This window comes from Podarcis raffonei, chromosome 4, assembly GCF_027172205.1.
Source record: "Podarcis raffonei isolate rPodRaf1 chromosome 4, rPodRaf1.pri, whole genome shotgun sequence".
In the NCBI taxonomy this organism is placed as follows: Eukaryota; Metazoa; Chordata; class Lepidosauria; order Squamata; family Lacertidae; genus Podarcis; species Podarcis raffonei.
Window position 1 is genome coordinate 5,741,745 of NC_070605.1, and position 22,886 is coordinate 5,764,630.

The following is a 22,886-nucleotide window of genomic DNA, read 5'->3' on the forward strand; positions in this document are numbered from 1 at the left end:
CAAGCCTTGCAAGCCCGGCGGGAGTTCCCGCGGGCTCACAAGGCTTGCGGGCAGCAGCCTGCAGCCCCGGCAAGTGTCCGCAAACCTTGCGCGCCCGGCGGGAGCGCGCGAGGCTTGGCGCGGCATCCTGTCGTCCGAAGCACGGGGAGCCCTCCGGAGGGCTCCCCGTGCTTTGGGCGAGTGTCCGCAAGCCTTGCGCGCCCGGCGGGAGGTCCCGCCGAGCGCGTGAGGCTTGGGGCGGCAGCCTGTCGCCCGAAGCACGGGGAGCCCTCCGGAGGGCTCCCCGTGCTTCGGGCGAGTGTCTGCAAGCCTTGTGCGCCCAGCGGGAGGTCCCGACAGGCGCGCGAGGCTTGGGGCGGCAGCCTGCCGCCCGAAGCACGCGGAGCCCTCCGGAGGGCTCTCTGTGCTTCGGGCGAGTGTCTGCAAGCCTTGTGCGCCCAGCGGGAGGTCCCGACGGGCGCGCGAGGCTTGGGGCGGCAGCCTGTCGCCCGAAGCACGGGGAGCCCTCCGGAGGGCTCTCCGTGCTTCGGGCGAGTGTCTGCAAGCCTTGCGCGCCCGGCGGGAGGTCCCGCCGGGCGCGCGAGGCTTGGGACGGCAGCCTGTCACCCGAAGCACGGGGAGCCCTCTGGAGGGCTCCCCGTGCTTCGGGCGAGTGTCTGCAAGCCTTGCGCGTCCGGCGGGAGGTCCCGCCGAGCGCGCAAGACTTGGGGCGGCAGCCTGCAGCCCGAAGCATGTGGAGCCCTCCGGAGGGTGCCCCGTGCTTCGGGCAGGTGTGCGCAAGGCTTGAGGCGGCAGCCGCGGCTGGGGGGGGGAATAAATTTTTTTTATTCATTTCCCCCCAAAAAACGAGGTGCGTCCTATGGGCCGGTGCGCCCTATAGAACGAAAAATACGGTAAATAGGTACCGCTCCGGGGGAAGGTAAATGGCGTTTCCGTGCGCTGCTCTGGTTCGCCAGAAGCGGCTTAGTCATGCTGGCCACATGACCCGGAAGCTGTATGCTGGCTCCCTCGGCCAGTAAAGCGAGATGAGCGCTGCAACCCCAGAGTTGTTTGTGACTGGACCTAATGGCCAGGGGTCCCTTTACCTTTACCTAAAGCTTCCTCTAGCTCATTTCTCCAAAACAACCCCAAATTCAATTTTTTCAAAAAAACAAAAAACAGGGAGAGGGAACAAACTCCTTGCCAGGGTGAAGCATTGGGAATCCGAAGTCAGTCCAAACCCACACAGCTAAATTCAGAAATGTGTTTGTCCTGCTGTTCCCCAACCATCTTGGAGGCAACTTTCTAAATATACCGACCCATGAAAAGACCTGTCTGGGATCCGTCCCTTGGCCAGAGGGTCTGGTGTCTCAGAGCGGGGGCTTGCTTTCAGGAATGCCAGCCCCCCCTGGCTTCACGTTGCACCAGAGAGAGCTCCGTGCGTCACCGTCGCTGCGGGAGACTCACATTTCGGCGTTGCTGAGATTCCGGGCTTCTGTGATGATCTCTTGCAGCAGCACCGAGACGTCATCTGCGAAGGGTCAGAGAGGCAGTCGGTTAGGAGACCCAAAGGCCACAGAGCGGTTGTGGAAGATGGTTCTTATTCTTGGTTACGGCTAATTTTAATTATATCCTGGCCGGGACTCAAGGAGGGTTGTAGAAATTAAAAGCAAGTCAGAATACAAAAAGCTGGAAGCATATCGAAGATGACTGTCGAAAAACAACTGGACTGCAATAGGGCTAAAGCAATATAAAGATCTATGAAAATACAGTGAAAACGGCACAGTGCTGTTGAAAAGCCCTTGGAAAACAGGCAGTTTTCCAGGCCTGCCAGAATAAAACAGTCTCCCCTGGCTGTTGGCACGACAGCAAGGAAGGAGCCAGTCTGGCTTCTCCTGGGAGGGAATTCCAAAGTTGTCTGGGAGCAGAAACCACTGAGAAGGCATAATCTGCCAAGTGCCCCAGAAAAAATAGGGCGTCCTGGGGGGTTTTTTGTGCAAGAGCACTGTGGCCATTTTGGGAGCTGCGATTTTGCGCGGTGCCCAAAAATGCATACTTTGGGGCACCATGTGAGATTTTGCCCTGAAAAAAGCATTTTTTGGGGGGGAGCGAGAGTGAGTTGTGGGTCACATGACTCGCCCGGGAGCATGTCCTGGAAGACAGGCATCCTGGTTTTGGGAAGGTATGAGAAGGCCCTCATTCACGTCCCCACCAAGCGGGGATTCAAAGAAGAGCGTCTCTGAATATCTCAGAGCCCAGGAAGGAGAAGCCCCGTCAGATAGCTTGGACCTAAGCTATACAGGACTTCCCCGGAAGGGGCAGAGTGCAGTCTCCAAAGGCTGATTGGTCGCCAAATGACTGATGTTGTGGAATACAGTTTATCCTCATTGCAATATTGCAAACAGTTCTGCCTAACAATTTAGCTTGGAAGGTACTGGTTCAATAAAGCTCCAAAGGAAGGTTTGGACAATTAATGATTGGGAGTTGCTGCGCCATTAAACTCCAGATAACAGACTTGGACAACATCCCGGATTGGAATGGAGTCAGAGGAAGCTGCGCTGATAAAAAGACATTTGGAAAAATATATACTAACAAAGCTGTATTCGAGGGATGAAAGTACATGATGTTTGACATGATTGAGAATTGCGGACTCCGGGACGGAGAATTATAAAGCATCAAAATCGAGATGTGGAAAATAAGGAAACGAGGAGGAGAGGCAGGACTGAGATGTGGAGATATGCTTCAGAAATCCAGACCATGGGGAGCTTCGAAAAATTAATAATTATAATTTGGTCTTTTTTATTTTAGTTTTTTAAATTTTAATTGGAGTACAGTGGTGCCCCGCAAGACGAATGCCTCGCAAGACGAAAAACTCGCTAGACGAAAGGGTTTTCCGTTTTTTGAGTCGTTCCGCAAGACGAATTTCCCTATGGGCTTGCTTCGCAAGACGAAACGTCTTGCGAGTTCTTGCGAGTTTGTTTCCTTTTTCTTAAAGCTGCTAAGCCGCTAAGCCGCTGTCAGGGAACTGCCATCGGAGCCAAGAGTGGAGGTAAGGCTCCCCAACGATGCAGAAGAAGGAACCAGCAGCGAGAGAGAGAACACCTCCTTTGGGGAAGGAAATCGGCGTGACACCAGGAAGAAAGGGGAGCAGGGAAGGACTTTGGAGAGATGGCTCCAAGACTCTTCCACAGAGACCAGCGGGGAGAGCCCAGGACCTCCGCTGGCCACGCCCACTCTGCGCAGAAGACTTCCGCACAGGGAGGCTAGGCGGAGATTTGGCGTCAAAGAGCTTTTATGTTGGAAGAAGTTCAGGAAACGCCCACTGACGGATTCTGCCAGTGACTGACACAGCCACGGAGAAAGGGCTGTCCAGCCAGGGAAAGGTTTAGCCAGACAACGTTGCCTAGAGCAGCAGCCCCCTTACGCACGAGCAACCCCCAATTCCCTTTACAGCCGCTAAGCCGCTAATAGCCGTGCTTCGCAAGACGAAAAAACCGCAAGATGAAGAGACTCGTGGAATGGATTAATTTCGTCTTGCGAGGCACCACTGTATTATGATTGGATATATTAACTGGATGTTTGTTATTGGAAAAATCAATAAAAATGATTTTTTTAAAAAAGCCATACAGGACTTCCATCACATCTGCTGGAAACTCTAGGCTCAGTTTCTATCCCATCATCTCCCTTCGCTCAGCACAAGAGAGTGCGTCAAGCTGTGGCGAGTCTCCATGCGGAGAGAATTCTGGGGTCCAGAGGGAGGACCAGAAAGGCACCCATTTTCCCTGCAGCCCCCTTTCCCCTTCAATTTATTCAATATTATCACATTTGGACCCCACCTGTTCGCCCAAGAAGCTCAAGGCGGCATGCAGGATTCCCCCCCTTTCCCCATTTTCCCCTCCCGACAACCCTGTGAGGTAGGAACGGTGGATGGCTCAAGGGCACCTGCTGAGGTCAATGGCTCAGCGATGGCCTGACATGGTCCATTGAAAATGTTCCTTGTTGAATATCACGACTGCGGGGGCACACAGAGGCCTTTTTGGAAGGTTGATCTCTGGCAATAGCTGTCAACGTTTCCCTTTTTTTAAGGGAAATTCCCTTATTCTGAATAGGATTCCTCACAAGAAAAGGGAAAAGTTGACAGCTATGTCTCTGGCCCTTCAGGATTTCATTGTTTGTTGTTGTTGCCATTATTCCCATTTTACAGATGGGGGTCGAGTCCCAAGGCTACACTGGGGCAGCTATGAAGGAAGATACCTACCGAGGTGTGTGAAGAGATTCTTGGCTACTTGCAAAAGAGCCTAGAGGGCAGGAGAGAGAGAGAAGGAGAGAGAGATGAAATATATAGATCTCGCTCCTTAATTCTGAAATGAAAAGCAGGTGATACCTCCCCTCTTCATTATTCATATGACGCAACATCGAAATGACAATGTAATTAGAATTACAACACTATGTAGTATATAAGGTCCTCTCAACTTCCTGATGTGGTCCAAAGGAATGCAGAACAATACGTTTGGAACCAGCTTGGCTGCCAGACAGGGCCGGATTGAGGTTTGATGAGGCCCTCAGCTCCTGAAGGTAATGGGGCCCTTTCTATGTCCAGCTGTCCTTTGTCAACAACAAATTGCCCCTTTTTTGTGTGTTGAATATATGCTAGATGGTAATTTATGGACCTAATAGGTCGCTCAGCCCTTGTGGGGGCCAGGCTATATTTTGAAAAAAATAATAATGAAAGAATTCCTATGCCCCACAAATAACCCAGAGATGCATTCTAAATAAAAGGACACATTCTAGTAATTTAAAAACAGACTGATTCCTGGACCGTCCACAGGCCGGACTGAGAAGGCGATTGGGCCAGATCCGGCCCCTAGTTTGCCTACCCATGTTTCAGGGAGCAGGCTAGCAGGCGGGGCCCATGACTTACATCATAGGAGCCTACACAACACAAAACACCGTTGCTGTATGTACGTTGTATTTTATTTGCTCTTTATCTTATATTTTGGAAATGTACATCCAGTTTTTCCCCTTTAGATTTTCCCCTCTAAGCTTGTTTAGCTTATACGTAAATCCGGCACTGCTGCTGGAGTTGCTGGAAAGAGGAGTATAAAATACGCCATCCAACTGTCTTCGGGACTCCTTTCCAGATTTGTGTAGGGTTTACTCCTGAGCCCTTTCTTCTCCCGAAGATGTCCCTCAAGGCAGAAGACATCTAGGACCAGAGCTTTCCTTCTCCCAGATGGGCCCCCGTCCAGGTGGATGAGCCCCCTCTAACCCTCCCTTCTCTCTACAGCACTTGCAGAAACAGCTTTCTTGACCATTAGATCCAATCTTGGTCTTGTCCCCTCAATCTGCAAGAGCCTGTCTTCTCATTCAGGGGAGGTCCCTAACCCCCTGAGGGTTAGAGACCCACCAGCTGCCTTCACCTGGTTTAGCTGACAGCTTCTAGGAGCCACAGGTGACAGCTGAGTTCAGGATAGGAACCAAAGGTGGCCAAACCACCCCAGAAGGAACACAATGGTTTTTAAAATCCAGCAATCGGTGTATAAATTTTATGAAACAAACAAACAAATAAATCCTTCCACGCCAAATCAATTTCCATGTGCAGCAGTATTAGCGATAAATCAGCTTTGATCCTCAGCCAATGCTATTTATTGCCCTGCAGCACCAGCTGGTGCCACAAGAGGGAGCTCTTTGCACGCAGCTGGCACAGAAATATTTTAAGGTTGAGAAAGCCATTCTTTAATCTTTTCCTTGATTTTTGCCACCTGTCTGCTCCAAGGGACAGTGCATGATTGTCCTCCACCCCTCGCTTTATCCCCTGCGAGGTAGGTTAGAGGCAGTGACTGGGCCCAAGGTTATGCCCAATGAGCTTCATGGCTGAGTTGGGGTGGGATTCGAACCCAGATCTCTTCCTGGTGCACTCTAACCACTGCAACACTGCAGGGGGTTGGACTAGATGATCCTCAAGGTCCCTTCCACCTCTGCAATTCTGTGTTTCCATGTTCTTGTTGTACATATGCTCCTTTGAACCTAACTTGGAAAAAGTTTCAAACCAGAGGTTTCCAAACAGAGGTTGAGCTGTGATTCGGGCATAGCGGGTGGGTTGGACTGGATGACCTCTGGGGGACCCCTTCCAGCTCTAAGGTTCTAGGATTCCTCGATTCCTGCCGCCTCTTCTGCAGCAGCCTCCTGGGCTCTTTTGATCTTAGCTTGCTTCCCGGAACCTGCTTCCGTCCTTCCCTTTCATGCCGTCACCTGGCTGGCTCTAATGAGGCCGGGGGCCTTTGAGAAGGCTGCTTGAGCTCAGAGGCCGCTCTGTGGGCTGCGCAGGATCCTGCAGAGAGCATCCCTGCTGAGCTTTTGCTGCTGCTTCCAGCGTCAGCAGGCCAGCGGGTGGGGAAAAGGAGACCAGCAGGATTTACAAGAGTTTCAGTCGACAGGTCAAAAACTTTGCACGGCTATGGCAAAGGAAAGTTCCCTCCATGCCGGGCGGGCATTTGGCAGTAGGACCAAGGAAGGTGAAGTTTCAAGGGGGGGGGCAGATGAGAGTTTGCTAAAGAGGGGGATGTTCAGAAAAGGGCAACCATTTGGACACAGGGGTCAGCAAACTTTTTCTTTTTCTTTTTTTCTTTTTAAAAGATATTTATTAAGATTTTTCCATTATCAAAAAATAAAAAAAAAACACAAAAAAGAAAACGAAAGAAATTTTTTTTAAAACACATAAAATTCAAAGTCATTATTTTCAATAACATATTTTCCTGACTTCCCCACACCTCCCCCTCTTGTATTCCAGTTCAAATTGTTGGTTCAACAAGTTCTTGTCCCCAATTTTTAACTTTTTTATATTTCAATCATTTTAGAAAAACCAATTTTAACTTTTAAACTTTTAACTTATAAATTTATAACTTATAACTTATAAACATCAATAATTATACATCTGTTCTTATTCTTAAAGCCTTTTTCTAATGTCGACCTAAATTCCCTTCCACGATTTCCTCAATTCTCATACAAGTAACAAAACAAAATAAAAACAAAACAAATTATAATTATCAGCAAACTTTTTCATCAGGGGGCCGGTCCACTGTCCGTCAGACCTTGCGGGGGGGCAGACTAGATTTTGAAAAATATAAATATCCTGCAAGCCTGTTCTGCAGCTGCCTTCGGACCTGGAGGAGGAACGCACTCTGCACGCGCTCAGGAGCGCGTTTTGGCGGTGCCCGCTCACTGGCATTGTTGACAAATAGCAACCGATCCATTGGCCTGTCCCTGCGAAGCTCCTAGGCAGTGTGCACTATGCGCTGTGGCCTGTCGTCTGAGGCCAGGTCGGCGGGCAGGCCGCGCACACAGAGCGCCGGGCAGGCAGCGCATAGCTCACCCTCCAGCTGCTCCAGCTGCTCCAGCGCGGCCGCCGAGCGCGCCACCAGCAGCAATGCCGAGCCAGGTGCCATGGGCGAGGCCAGGAGGCGTGCCAAGCTCCAGCTGAAGCCCCGCGATGTGCCCATCACGGTGCCCCTGGCACGGCCCAGACCCGCCGCCGGCTGGCCGGGTTTACCTCGGGCCCCGGGGGCAAGGCTTCGGATTGGCTGTGGGAACTTCCTGCAGCCAATCCAAAGCCGTGCCAGCGTCACCACCCAGCCAGAGCTGCCCGCGATTCGGATGGGCTGCAGGAGCTTTCTACAGCTGATCCGACGCCTCGCCAGTGTGGCCGCCCTCCCAGAAGCCTTGCCAGCGTCGCGGAAGTCAGTCCCCGCGTGGCGAGGTGTCCGCAGCATGCCGGGACTGACTGAGCGGGCGGCAGGGTCCGCGGGCTGGATTTACGAGCTTTGGGGGCTGCATCCCACCCCCAGGCCTTAGTTTGCCAACCCCTGCTATAACCACTACACCGCACTGCCCTGCCATATCAACAAACTACAGTGCCTTTGTACCGGTTAAACTGATGCAAGCGCGTTGTCTGGAGATGCCCTTGCGATGCAGAGCTCCAGCCCACCTCTCCAGCGCTGCCCTAGAGGACCCCAGGTGTGCCCGCCTGCCTGCCCCTCACCTGACACTCGCATTTCAGCTTCTGCTCCTTCTGGAAGGCCAGTGTGCTGGTCAGCACCGTGGAGGTGTAGCAGAAGCAGTGCTGGATCTTGTGCTCGTCCATTTCTGAGTAGCTACGGTAGAAGGGGGAAGAGAAGAACAGCAACCATGTTAATTCTGTACTGCGGAACTACCCGCCACTGGAGTCGCATTTGCCACCATCCCTCCCCACTTCTGTAGCAAGCTTCCATAGAAAGAAATTTTCATGGCGCTTTTGTGGAAGTTGTTTTCCCCCAAAAAATAAAACAGCCACCAGGGCACATCACTTATGGTTTTGTTGCAATATATATTCCCGGCAGGAAGGGGGTCTAGAATGGGAGACCATCAAACTTTGCAGGGGAGAATTCTTGGCAGCGGCTCTGTTCCGGCTCCTGTCCGTGGCCAGCACGGAGCCTCGAACTCACCTCTCTCCACCGAGCTTGTTGAAGGCACAGGCCAACGCCACGACTTGCGAGGTTGCTCTGCTGATCACTGGGACGCACAGCATGGCGGTCACCTCAAAGCCCAGCATACTGTTCAGCTGCTTATGCTCCTCCTGGCAGGAAAAGACAAGGGCTGGTCACCCGGGGGACGGGAGCAGAATTGGAAGGTTCCTTTCCGTCTGTGGTTTGTTTGGTGGGGTGGGGCGTCTCGATCTCAAGGGTTGAAACATCAGAAACGTCACAGACCCTGAGATCATAGAATCATAGAATCACAGAGTTGGAAGAGACCACAGGGGCCATCGAGTCCAACCCCCTGCCAAGCAGGAAACACCATCAGAGCACTCCCGACATATGGTTGTCAAGCCTCTGCTTAAAGACCTCCAAAGAAGGAGACTCCACCACACTCCTTGGCAGCATATCTCCTTGGCAGATATCAGGGTCCAAACCTGAGACCTAGGGAACTCCCCCCCCCCCCGGCATACCCCTCAACGTCCCTCAGATAAATGCAGGGATACGGTTGCTGTATTTCAAAAAGTGAAAACCCGGACACAAAAGTTATTGAGCTTTTTTGGGGATGCTGTGTGTGTGGCAAAGTTGTTGTTTTGTTTTGGGTTTTTTAAAAAACCATTTTAAAGGAAATTCGCCCCAAAATCAACACTTCCGACATGGGTTCCCATATGCCCAGGTTTCCCTGGGCATTTTACCGATATAGTCACACCTTGGAAGTCGAACGGAGTCCATTCCAGAAGTCTGTTTGACTTCCAAAACATTCAGAAACCAAAGCGCGGCTTCCGATTGGCTGCAGGAATCTCCTGCAGTCAACCGGAAGTCGTGGAAGCCCTGTCAGATGTTCAGCTTCCAAAAATAGTTAGCAAACCAGAACAGCCACTTCCGGGTTTGCAACGTTTGGGAGCCGAAACATTCGGGAACTGAGCTGTTCCAAAACCATGGTACGGTTGTATTCGGAAATTCTGCTCACGCTACTTCCGACGGATGAATCCCGGTGATGTCTGGAAAATCCAAGACATTTCTCACTCCCCTCCAACTGGCCCTCCTCAACCCCCAATTTTTGTGTGTGTCCCCCCCACAGAGCATTTCCTATCAGAAGGAGGATGAATGTTGCCATCACTTCACCAATACAGCGCAGCAAACACGTCCTCCACCGCCTGAGAAAACCCCTCAATCCTGTCTTTTTATCACATGTGGTGGGAATGTAAGAAAGTGAAAAGCTTCTGGGAAATGATATACAATGAGATGAAAAAGATGTTGAAATATACATTTATAAAGAAACCAGAAGCATTTCTACTTGGCATTGTAGGGGAGGATATTAATAGACAGGATAATAAACTGTTTTTATATGCAACAATGGCAGCAAGGGTACTATTGGCACAGAAATGGAAACAAGAAGAATTACCGATGAAAGAGAAATGGCAGACAAAATTAATGGACTATGCAGAATTAGATAAGATGACAGGAAGGATTCGAAACCTGCGGGATCAGAGATTCTCAGAGGACTGGAGTAAATATGTGAACTATCTGAAAAGCAATTGTAATCAATAGATTACGCTAGTGGGATTGCAAGAAGTTTTGTAAGGAGGAGTATGTGAAATATTGCAGAGAAAAGTATGAAGAGAACTATTAGTGAAGGACCAGGGAAGATTCTGGAGCAGATCATTAAGCAAACAGTCTGTGAGCACCTAGAAAGGAATGCTGTGATCACCAATAGTCAGCATGGATTTCTGAAAAATAAGTCATGTCAGACTAACCTGATCTCATTTTTTGACAGAATTACAAGCCTGGTAGATGAAGGGAACGCAGTGGATGTAGCCTACCTTGATTTCAGCAAGGCATTTGACAAGGTGCCCCATGATATTCTTGTAAAGAAGCTGGTAAAATGCGGTCTTGACTATGCTACCACTCAGTGGATTTGTAACTGGCTGACTGACCGAACCCAAAGGGTGCTCATCAATGGTTCCTCTTCATCCTGGAGAAGAGTGACTAGTGGGGTGCCACAGGGTTCTGTCTTGGGCCCGGTCTTATTCAACATCTTTATCAACGACTTGGATGATGGACTCAAGGGCATCCTGATCAAATTTGCAGATGACACCAAACTGGGAGGGGTGGCTAACACCCCAGAGGACAGGATCACACTTCAAAACGACCTTGACAGATTAGAGAACTGGGCCAAAACAAACAAGATGAATTTTAACAGGGAGAAATGTAAAGTATTGCACTTGGGCAAAAAAAATGAGAGGCACAAATACAAGATGGGTGACACCTGGCTTGAGAGCAGTACATGTGAAAAGGATCTAGGAGTCTTGGTTGACCACAAACTAGACATGAGCCAACAGTGTGACGCGGCAGCTAAAAAAGCCAATGCAATTCTGGGCTGCATCAATAGGAGTATAGCATCTAGATCAAGGGAAGTAATAGTGCCACTGTATTCTGCTCTGGTCAGACCTCACCTGGAGTACTGTGTCCAGTTCTGGGCACCACAGTTCAAGAAGGACACTGACAAACTGGAACGTGTCCAGAGGAGGGCAACCAAAATGGTCAAAGGCCTGGAAACGATGCCTTATGAGGAACGGCTAAGGGAGCTGGGCATGTTTAGCCTGGAGAAGAGGAGGTTAAGGGGTGATATGATAGCCATGTTCAAATATATAAAAGGATGTCACATAGAGGAGGGAGAAAGGTTGTTTTCTGCTGCTCCAGAGAAGCGGACACGGAGCAATGGATTCAAACTGCAGGAAAGAAGATTCCACCTAAGCATTAGGAAGAACTTCCTGACAGTAAGAGCTGTTCGACAGTGGAATTTGCTGCCAAGGAGTGTGGTGGAGTCTCCTTCCTTGGAGGTCTTTAAGCAGAGGCTTGACAACCATATGTCAGGAGTGCTCTGATGGTGTTTCCTGCTTGGCAGGGGGTTGGACTCGATGGCCCTTGTGGTCTCTTCCAACTCTATGATTCTATGATTCTATGACTATTAAAAGTAATAGTGAAATTAATGAAATGCAGATTAAGTGATAAAGATTGAAAAATCTTCATATGTGGTTGATGGAAGTCCAAAACACTGAATAAGATGGGAAAATATGTTGTATATTTTTTTGGAATTTTCATGGAAAAATTAATAAAATATATTTTTTTAAAAAGAGAGAAAACCCCTCAATCCTGATTTTATTTTGTAACGAGGAGGCCATGGAAAGGCAACAGGATGTCCCCTCGCTGCCACCACTTGGGGCAAGCACCCTGGCTCATCCTCCTTCCTGAGCTCAGGGGGGAAAATAGGGACACATCAAACCAGGAGCTGGGATGGCTTTCGTAACTCCAGGACTGTTCCTGGGATATAGGGACACTTGGAGGGTATGCCCTGGTGATGTCACAGGGGAAGCCCCTGGTGATGCCATGCGACAGGCCCTGGAGACGGAAGTTAATTGGGAGAGGGAAGGAGGGCCAACATCCCAGAGGGCCGATGATATAAGAACGTGAGAACAGCCTGCCGGATCAGCCCAATGGCTCATCATCTTCCCACAGGGGCCAACCAGATTCCTGTGCAGAACCCACAAGCAGCAGCATCTCTCCCCACACCCCAGCAATTGCTTTTCAGCCTGCACCTCTTCCTTAACCATGAGCTGCTCAGCTCAAACCACTGTGGCTCAATTTGTCTTCTCCGGCCCAGTTAAAGAGCCCTCTCGCGCCCCGGACCTCCTCTCTCTCGGCTAGATTTGTCACGCTCCAGGGTGTACCAATATCGTGTCTCAATCGCACGGTGGCTTGGCTGGACGCAGGGAAATCTGGCGGGTCAGGGAAAGGGCGGCCGGCCCTCTCCCTTTTTCTGCTTTGGCAGTCGGCTGCCAGGCAGCAGCCATGCAAGGCTGGCGTCCCGCGATTTTGGACCAGCCAGAAATGTGTTTAACTCCCCGTCCTGCCCTATTTGTTGACTGAGGCATGGATGACGGATCGGCTGAGCAAAAGAGCTTGCCGAGGCGCCACAGGCTGGCTCTGGCGGCTGCGACGACGGGGGTGGGTTTGATTAAAAGGGGGAAATAGACTAGTTGCTACTAGTCGCTACCCTGCCGGGCAGCCTAGAGCCATACTGGATACAGTCAAACCTCGGTTGCCGAATGTAATCCGTTCCGGAAACCCGTTTGGCTTCCGAAATGTTTGACAACCGAGACACGGCTTCCGATTGGCTGCAGGAGATTCCTGCACTCGATCGGAAGCCGCGTCAGACATTTGGCTTCCAAAAAAGTTCGAAAACCAGAACACTCACTTCCGGGTTTTCAGCGTTCTGGAGCCAAAATGTTCCAAAACGGAGGCATTCAGGATCCGAGGTTTGACTGTAGGAAGATAAGATCAGCCCTGCCGAATCAGGCCCATGGCCCATTTATTACTATTATCAGTGCTTTTTTTTCTGGGGGAAACGCAGAGGTTAGGGTTATTTTGTGAATCTTTGTACTTTTGTCCAGTTACTGTTTTAATTTCCCCCGATTCAAACTATAAAATGGTGATTTTCTTGATTCAAAATGAGAGTACAGTCATACCTTGGGTTGAAGTAGCTTTGGGTTGAGCATTTTCGGGTTGCGCTCCATGGCGACCCAGAAGTAACGGAAAGCTCAAAATGACGTCACGCGCATGCGCGGAAGTGGCAAATCGCGACCTGTGCACGCGCAGACGTGGGTTGCGTTTGCTTCAGGATGCGAACGGGGCTCCGGAACGGATCCTGTTTGCATCCAGAGGTACCACTGTACCCCTAAACATTTTATTTAGAAAAAAAGCACTGACTATTATGATAATTATTTATTAAATTTATATACTGCCCTATACCCGCAGGTCTCAGGGCAGTTCACAGGATAAAATCGCAATATAAAATCACAAACATCTAGTCCGGCATCCTTTTCTCACAGTGGGCAACAGAAAACCTGTAAGCAGGATTCGAACCCAAGAGCCCTCTCAACAGCTGTGGTTTCCAGCACCTGGGATTCAGAAGCATGGCTGCTTTCAAGTGTAGGGGGCAGAGCATAGCCATGGTGGCCTGCAGCCCTCGATTGCCCTCTCCTACGAAGATTTGTCTAATCTTCTTTTAAAGCTGCCCTGTTGGCTAATGCCAGACCATGGTGACAGAAGCAATTCTTTGCAACTGGGACTGCTAGATTTTGCTGAACAAAGAAAGGCTGGGTGTTTCTAATGCCAAGCTACTAAAGCAACAATGTCTATGCGGTAGTAAACGAAGATTTACTCAAACGAGACCCATGGAAAGGAACGGACCTAACTTAGTGATGCTCATTAATTTTAAGGGGGTCTTTTCTGAGTAAGACGCGGTTGCGTGCCACCCATTGTCACATGAAGGAAAAAAGTCAAAGGGAATTTCTCCTAAAATACCAGGACTAAGATAGCTAGCACTATCCTGATTTGCCTATCCTTCTTGTCTCACGACCAAGGCTGAGTTCAGACACCGACTGATAACAGGATTTGGGAATTTAGGTTCTCAATTTCCACAGGCAAAATTCGGGGTTCGAATTTGGGAAGTGGAAAGCACCCATTTCCCAGGGTGATTTCTTGCCCCGATAAGGAAACAGCTACACGACAAAGCTACCCGCCAAGCCCTTTCCCCTTGTCTTCATGTTTCTTGGAAGTGTTTGAGCACACACAACTTTAGGAAGGAAATGTCATGGGGAAAATAACATTTCCTTGACTGGCTGAGGGTTAGGGGAGTGGATGCACGCTAACTTGCTCAACAAATATACACAGTGGTACCTGTTAGGATATTTCCGTTCCACCTTAAAAGGGAGCAGGATGTTTGTATAACAGCCTGCGTAATTTCCTGTCTCACAGGATGTTTCTGTTGTCTGTTCCTTTCGTTTTCTGCTGTTTTGCCTGAGCAGTCGGAGCAGACGGTCATGTCTTCTCATGTTCTGACCTACGCTGAATAAAACTGTAAATATGCTATTCTGCTCTCATGCTGTGCAACTTTTGCTGTGTGAATTCTGCTGTTAGAGTGTGCACTAAGCCTGAGGCTTAGTGTCGCTAAATTGCTGGTACTGCGTGACTACGGGAGGTCGATGGATCGTCCGGCACCGAGCTTGGGAGCTCAGATGGACTTTATCTCCCTGGCAGTATCCCAACAACAGGTTTCGGGCCCAGATTCACGGCACTTGCAGGAGAGTAAGACAGCGACAGACTGCTGAAAGGTATGTGCTGGAAAAGTGAAAGCAGAGGCTTTTCTGGATGCCGCGGAAAAGGCTTTTGATGTCCGGCAAAACTAATTGGCCTGGGAGCCGAGCCAGAGGCATCGTGATTTATGGGCTGCCGAGATAAGCCGTTTTTGAAGGCATAAAGGCTCACGGCTAAAGCAAAAAGCTGGAATGGATGTTTTCCAAGCTTCGGAGGCCACTGAGTGCCCAAAGTTAAATCGGCACAATTATCAGACCTGGGCAAAATGGTGTGAGAGTTTGCTGCGTCAGTTTGGAGTCTGGCATACTGTATCTGAAGCCACTCCAGTTCCTCGGACAGAGAAATGGCAGGGCCAGAATTCGAGGGCCGTTGATATAATAGTCTTATCCGTCTCTCTGGAGGAAATAAAGACGCTTGCTGGAAATCTCACGGCACGTGACATGTGGGATGCTTTGAAAAAGGCCCACCTGCCAATCACCCCAGCCCAGGGTTTGAATGCATCGGAGGTCCTGGCTGTTTCCCAGAATGCGAGTGAATGCAGGGATGCTGAGGGCACCGATTGCAAGCTGCAGGGGGAGCAGACTGCCACGTCATCCCAGGCAGCATTCCAGCCTCCAGGGGGAGCCAAGGAGTCGGCAGCTGAGAGCTCTGTTTCTCGTGAGAACCAAGGTCAGAGCCTATGCAGAGGCCGGAAGACCAGATGTAAACAAAGGATAAAACCTGCAGATGGCCAGGAGCGGGGGGGCAAGTTGCAAAAGCCCACGCCAGTGGAAAACAAGGCTATGTTTGCTGGCACAGCTCCACCAAAGGCTAAAGGCACGTCTGATGGCCAGGAGCGGGGGGGCAAGCTGCAAAAGCCCACGCCAGTGGAAAACAAGGCTTTGTTCGCTGGCACAGCTTCACCAAAGGCTAAAGGCACGTCTGATGGCCAGGAGCAGGGGGGCAAGCTGCAAAAGCCCACGCTGGTGGAAAACAAGGTTTTGTTTGCCAGCAAATCTGCTTCGAAGGGAAAGGCCAGGTTTGTAGTGGATTCAGGGTGCACGCGCCATCTCACCAAAAACCGCCACCTGTTCATCTCCTTCACACCTCAAGATGGAGAGATCCACCTGGCTGATGGAAGGACTTTGCAAGCTGCAGGAGTTGGGACTGTGAAACTTGCAAGTCTGCATACTACCATCAGAGATGTACTTTTTGTTCCAGGAGCTGCGGACAATTTGCTTAGTGTCCCACAGCTGAATGGGCGTGGTTTTGAGGTTTCCTTCAAGAGGACTGTCTGTGTCATCAGAAAAGGCAAAGAGGACATTTTGCATGCAAAGTTGATGGATGGTTTGTTCTGTCTAACTTATGATGACAATGCTGTTATATCTAATGCTGATACTTGTTGTGTTGCACAAACTAACAAGGTTCTTCATGCAGGATGTATTCATGATGCACATAGAAGATTTTGTCACTTATCTTGGCAAGCGCTAGCCAAGATGCCTGGGTTGGTTGAAGGTTTGGACATCAAACCCTGTAAATTTCACATGAAATGTGTATCTTGTGCAGAGAACAAGGTGAAGGTTGCTCCAAAAGGCAAGGAGTCTAGCAGGCAGGCTTCCAAACCCTACCAGCTAGTTCACGCAGACCTGGTAGGTCCTCTAGCGCCCTCTTTGGGAGGAGCAAGGTACTTCATGGTTCTAATTGATTCTTTTTCCAGGTACATTCATGTGTTTATGCTCGAGCAGAAATCGCAAGCATTTCCTAAGTTCAAGGCATTCTGTGCTTGGTTGGAGAATGCTCACGGTAAACGTATCGGTTGTCTGTTTACTGATCGAGGCGGGGAGTTCACTTCTCAGCAGTTTGAAACTTTCCTGACTGAGAAGGGAATCCAGCATGACTTGTCAACGCCTAGATCGCCATGGATGAATGGGCTTGCGGAGCGAGCAAATCAAACGTTGCTGCAAGGAATAAAAACCTTGTTGCATGATGCCAATCTCCCTGAGAAGTTTTGGGGGGAGGCTTTGGCGAATTTTGTTTATTCTTTTAACAGGAGACTGTCATCACCTATTGGCTGCACTCCCTATGAGAAAATGTTTGGGAGGAAACCTAATGTCAAGCACATGAGAATCTTTGGTTCTGACATGTGGGTACACACCCCACAAAGCAACAAGCTTGGGAAGCGTGGGGCACATGGTTTGTTCATGGGGTACGAAAAAGGTGCATACAGGGTATGGATGACTAACTCTAAAACCATAAAGTTCACAAGGAGTGTTGAGTACAATCCTAAGTGGGGGGAAAATGTGGGAATTTTCCAGAGTTACCCAGAGGAGGATGAAGGTGATGTGAAGAAAGCAGATCATGCTGAGAAAGCTGAGGAAACTGAGGATGATGATGATGATGATCAGAGTTCGGATTCCAGTTCAGTGGGCGGCGCTGCTGCTGGTGTCAGTGACAGTGATGACACAGCAGACTACAAGAGCGCAAAGGCCTCAGTCAGACCATCTGATGAGTCTGACAATGAACTGGAAGAACCACTGTTCACCATTGGTCGCTTTTCTCCTAAGAAGGAGGAGATGAGTCCAGAAGACTTGCGTCTGGTTCGCAGGTCTGAAAGGGCGACCAAAGGCAAACCTCCAAAGAGATTTGCTGATGAGTTTGCTAAGACGGCAACTGCTGTTCTTAGTAGCTCAGAGAAGGTGTGGGAACCTTCAAGCTTCAAAGAGGTTCAGGAGTTAACCTCTAAAGATGCTGAGCCTTGGCTAAATGCCATGAAGGCTGAAGTTGATTCCTTGAACAGGAACCAAACTTGGGAGCTGGTACCGGTAGTCCCAGGAATGAGACTGGTTGGCAGCAAATGGGTCTTCAAGGCCAAGACAGACCAGAATGGCAAGGTTGTCAGACACAAAGCCAGATTGGTTGCCAGAGGTTTTTCACAGGTACCAGGACAGGATTACCACGAGACCTACTCACAGACGGTCAAATATGAGAGCATTCGGCTGATGCTCAAGATCGCTGCGGAGGAGAAACTGCATGTTTCCCATCATGACATAAATACAGCTTTTTTGTACGGGATTTTGGGGGAGGAGCTGTACATGCTTCCACCTGACGGGATGCAGATACAGAAGGGAATGGTCTGTAAACTGCGGAAATCCTTGTATGGTCTCAAGCAGAGTGCCAGGTGTTGGAACACAAAACTCACTGAAACATTGCTTTCTCTAGGTTTTCACCAGGGCAAAGCTGATCCGTGTGTGTTTGTCAAGGAGGAGGGGCAAAACAAACTGTATTGTTTATGTTTTGTTGATGATCTTCTGATGTTTTGGAAGAATCAGGCTTTTTACCAAAGCACCCTAGCTCAGCTGAAGGAGCACTTTGACATGAAGGATCTTGGTGAGGTATCCAACTATCTTTCTCTGCAGGTGGAGAGGGACCAAGCAGGTAATTTTCTGGTACACCAAACACAGAAAATTGCTGATGTATTAACCAGGTTGAATTTGGTTGATGCAAACCCAGCAGACACACCGATGGTGACAGGTTACCAGGTAGACAGAACTGCTGAAGCGTTTTCTGACACAACGCTGTACAGATGCATTCTAGGCAAGTTGAATTTCATTGCTAGATGTTCAAGACCTGACATTGCTGTAAGCACTAACCTGCTTAGCAGACATGCTAACAATCCTACTGTTCAGGATTGGAAAGCTCTGAAGCGCATAGCCCGGTATTTGAAAGGGACTATGCACTACAGGCTGAGGTTCACCAGTCAGAAGACTGGAGGTCTTGAAATCTTTGCAGATGCAAGTTTTGGAAGTGACACCACGGATGGTACAAGCACTTCTGGAGTATGCTACATGTACAACCACTGCCTGTTTGACTGGTTGTGCAAAAAGCAGACGACAGTTAGCCTAAGTTCCTGTGAAGAAGAACTCAATGCTCTGTCATTTTCACTCATGGATTGTGAATGGTTGATGCAACTGTTTAAGGACATTGGGGTTTCTGTGAAATGTCCTATACAAGTGTATCAAGACAATAGATCTTGTTTGGCTTTGCTGAACTCAGAGAGTTGCAAGCAAAGAACCAAGTACTTGCAGATTAAGCTACATCGTGCAAGAGAGTGTATTCAGAAAGGACTCATTCAGGTGTCCTACATGCCAGGAAATGAAATTCCTGCTGATCTGTTGTCTAAGGTTGTTAACAGAGAACAACTGAAGGTTTACGCACAAAGGTTGCAATTGGGTTGAACCACAGGTACTACAGGTTACACGGAAAGGGGGAGGATGTTAGGATATTTCCGTTCCACCTTAAAAGGGAGCAGGATGTTTGTATAACAGCCTGCGTAATTTCCTGTCTCACAGGATGTTTCTGTTGTCTGTTCCTTTCGTTTTCTGCTGTTTTGCCTGAGCAGTCGGAGCAGACGGTCATGTCTTCTCATGTTCTGACCTACGCTGAATAAAACTGTAAATATGCTATTCTGCTCTCATGCTGTGCAACTTTTGCTGTGTGAATTCTGCTGTTAGAGTGTGCACTAAGCCTGAGGCTTAGTGTCGCTAAATTGCTGGTACTGCGTGACTACGGGAGGTCGATGGATCGTCCGGCACTGAGCTTGGGAGCTCAGATGGACTTTATCTCCCTGGCAGTATCCCAACAGTACCTTGGTTCTCAAATGCCTTGGTACTCAAACAACTTGGAACCCAAACACTGCAAACCCAGAAGTGTTCTGGTTTGCGAACTTCTTTTGGAAGTCGAAGGTGCTCTGTTTTGAGTGCCACCCTTTTGAGTGTTGTGATGAGGTCTGTCTGTTTTTGCTATTTATTTTGCATTTTTGTGGCACTTTTTCCTTTTGTTTTTGTGACTGTGTGGAACCCAGTTCAGCTACTGATTGATTGACTGTGTGACTGCAATACATTGCCTTCATTTTATGGATCCATGGTCTCGTGAGATAGTAAAATCCATGTTAAATTGCTGTTTTAGGGGTTGCTTTTAAAAAGTCTGGAACAGATTAATCCATTCTGCATTACTTTCTATGGGAAAGCGCACCTTGGTTTTGGAACGCTTTGGTTTTGGAACGGATTAAGTTTGAGAACCAAGGTACCACTATATATATTCCAGGAAGATCTGCCTCCTTTTTGCAAACCGAATATGAAAGGGCACATTCGAAATAGCCCCTGCTGGGTTGGCGGTGCACATGCATCTCTGTAATCTTGGCTTCATTCAAGAGCAGGCAGCCAGAGAAATAAAATGTGAATCGTGCTGGAGCCACAGCATGGGAGCCCCCGCGACATGCATGACACGTACTGAAGAAGCCCAGGGCAGAATCGGCCGCACGGAAAACCTACCAAGCTGATGTCCTGCAGGGTGATCGATTTCTTCTCCTCCACAACCTTCCCCAGACGCCCAACTGTTAACTGCATGGGGGAAAGAAAGAGAGAGCGATGGGAAAGAGGCGAAGGCTTCAGAGAATCACAGAATTGCAGAGTTAGAAGGGGAAATATGGACACTTAGCCAGATGGGTGGAGTATAAATAATAAATTATTATTATTATTATTATTATTATTATTACTTAGAGGATTGTAAAACTGCAATCACCACCTCAAGTCACCTTGAGTCCCTGTCAGGGAAAAAGGCCGGATAAAATAAAAATAATTAGAGGCTCACAATCTCCAGGAGAAGAGATGCCTCCTAAACCACAAGGCACAATTTATTATTATTATTATTATTATTATTATTATTATTATTATTAGTGCTTTTTCTGGGGGGGGTGGAAGGGGTGCGCATACCCCTAAACATTTGGAAAATCTCTGTACTTTTGTCCATTTACTGTATTTATTTCCCCCGATTCGAACTACGAAATGGTGATTTTCTTGAGTCAAAATGAGAGTAGCCCTAAACATTTTCTTTAGAAAAAAGCACTGATGATGATGATGATGATCCACTCACAGGGAAGCTGATCTCTTCCTCCAACACTTTGTCTCCAACGACCTGCAAGAAACAAGAAAACAGGGGTGTGGGGAAAAGGAAGGAATCAAAGGATTTCCCATCTTCAAAGACGCAGCAGCATTTAAATCTCGGATGCTGAAGAATCTTGGATTTCTTAAGGCTAGCAGACCACCACCTCGTCGAATGGTCGGCTGGGAGGAAGGGAGCAGCAATCACTTGAAATATTGTCCACCTAAAGATAACACACAAGTGGGAGCTGCAACAAAATGTTGCAGTGTAGAGCGATACCGTCCAACTACTCCATTCTGACAGCTTTGTGTGGCCGCTGTGATGGCCTGGCGGTCTGATTCAGAGGCTGAACCGGAGGAATTCCAGCCTGCACAGGAGTCCCCGCCTCCAGGGCCGGCTGAGCCGGGGCAGGGCCTTGAATCTGAAGGGTCTGCACCTGTGCCGGATCCTCAGGAGCAGACACCAGATGAATCCACTCTGGCTCCGGAGGTGATTGAGGACCCGTTGCCTGCAGGTGCTCCTCTCCCAGCCCTGTCAGGGGAAGGTGAGGTTGCCTCTGGGTCCAGTATAACCCTCCTGCCTCTCCTGAGCTGCAGAGGCTCAGGGCAGAGAGGCGGAGGGAACTGGTTTCTTCCAGGAGGAGTGCTCGCCTTAAGGCCAGGAGAGGCGGGTCACCTGAGGGCCGGGACCGCCCCTGGCCTCAGAGAAGATAAAGGCCAGTCAGCCCGGTCCCAGGTGGCGGGAGCAACGTCGTTGGAAACCTGTTTCTGCCAGCACCCAGACCTGTTCTTCCGGAGTTCCTGACCACGCCCGGCTTCTTGCTTTGGACCCCGCTTCGCCTTTGGTGGACAGTCTCCAGACCCTCGACCCAGGACCGGACTCTGAACACGCCTCTCGGTACCCCCCCCCCCGGGGCCAGCACAGCCGTAAATTATGCTCAGCTCTCACTAGTGTGATTTTGGGGTTCCCCTCTTCATTTTTCCCACCCCAAATTTTGGCACTTCTGAAAATCTCAGAGGTTGTCCAGACTTCCTAAACTACCCCTTTTTCTGCATAGATTATCCAGTTTTGGCCACAAAACCAATGGCGCCTGATCACCAGAAACAGAGGGGATGGAATATACTGTTTAAGGTTTTTAAGGGGGGGTCAGTCTTGATCGATGCACCAAGCCCCTTCCAATTTTGGGGGTCCTCTACCCAGTGAGGGATAAAATCTAATGGAAGAGGTGGCTGCAATGGTCCGACAAATTCTTCATAAGACGATGACCTTAGGGAGGAATAAGTAATTCGATAAATTCATCCCCAGTACCCCCCACCCTACAAAAGAATTTTTTCAGAATGCGTTTGCATGACCCACCAAGACAACAACATAGAGAAACTCAAAACAGTGACAAAGCTATTTAGTTTCAACAAAACTGACAAACTTGAACCTTCCATTCCAGCTTTTCAAAGTCTGATAATCACAAATGTCCTCGACTGCGCCCATCGCTGAGCCTGCAGCCATGCATCTAAGATGCCTCCTGCCAGGGCCGGATTTAGGTTTGATGAGGCCCTCAGCTCCTGAAGGTAATGGGGCCCTTTCTATGTCCAGCTGTCCTTTGTCAACAACAAATGGTCACTGTTTTTTGTGTTCAATATATGCTATATGGTAATTTATGGACCTAGTAGGTATCTCAAGCCATTTGCACATGTTGCCATGCAAGCAGTCCATGCAGAATGTAGGCACCCTATATATAGAAATGAGCAAACCAGTGATAATTTAGGGAGCAGGCGAGCAGGCAGGGCCCATGACTTACATCATAGGAGCCTACACAACGCAAAACACTCTTGCTGTATGTAGGTTTTATCTTATTTCTTTTTATCTTATATTTTGGAAATGTACATCTAGGTTTTTTCCTTTAAATTTTGTTGGGGGCCCCAAGAGAGTGGGGCCCTAAGCTATAGCTTGTTTAGCTTATACATAAATCCAGCACTGCCTCCTGGGAATAAACACTCTTAATGGAAGTTGGGATTTGTGGGTTTCGTAACACACCGAGAAAGTTTTCCGGTACTCAGGACGTGACTTTGCTGCTGCGATGCTTTTCTCCAGTCTTGTCCAGGAGAGATGCACTGATCTTGCTGTCCAGAAAGCAGGACCCAGTTCCCACCCACCCCTTTGCCACTTACAGTGGATGCTCGGGTTGCAAACGTGATCCGTGCGGGAGGCACGTTTGCAACCCGCAACATCCGCAACCCGCAGCGGCGCGTCTGTGCACACACGGGTTGCAATTCGGCACTTCTGTGCATGCGCAAAGTGCAATTTAGCGCTTCTGCACATGCGCGA

At 49.1% G+C, this 22,886-nt stretch overlaps 1 protein-coding gene across 2 annotated transcripts in view; it reads right to left on the reverse strand.

Annotated features, from left to right (window-relative positions):
* PDE2A (phosphodiesterase 2A) overlaps positions 1 to 22,886 on the reverse strand; it is a 384,874-nt gene that overhangs the window by 37,511 nt on the left and 324,477 nt on the right. For both annotated transcript variants that reach the window (XM_053385339.1, XM_053385340.1), the window contains 6 exons: positions 20,556 to 20,597; positions 19,955 to 20,023; positions 8,460 to 8,590; positions 8,018 to 8,129; positions 4,238 to 4,277; positions 1,447 to 1,510 (listed from right to left, as the gene is read on the reverse strand). In XM_053385339.1, coding sequence (XP_053241314.1) covers positions 1,447 to 1,510; positions 4,238 to 4,277; positions 8,018 to 8,129; positions 8,460 to 8,590; positions 19,955 to 20,023; positions 20,556 to 20,597 — 458 coding nt within the window. The remainder of the gene's footprint in view (positions 1 to 1,446; positions 1,511 to 4,237; positions 4,278 to 8,017; positions 8,130 to 8,459; positions 8,591 to 19,954; positions 20,024 to 20,555; positions 20,598 to 22,886) is intronic.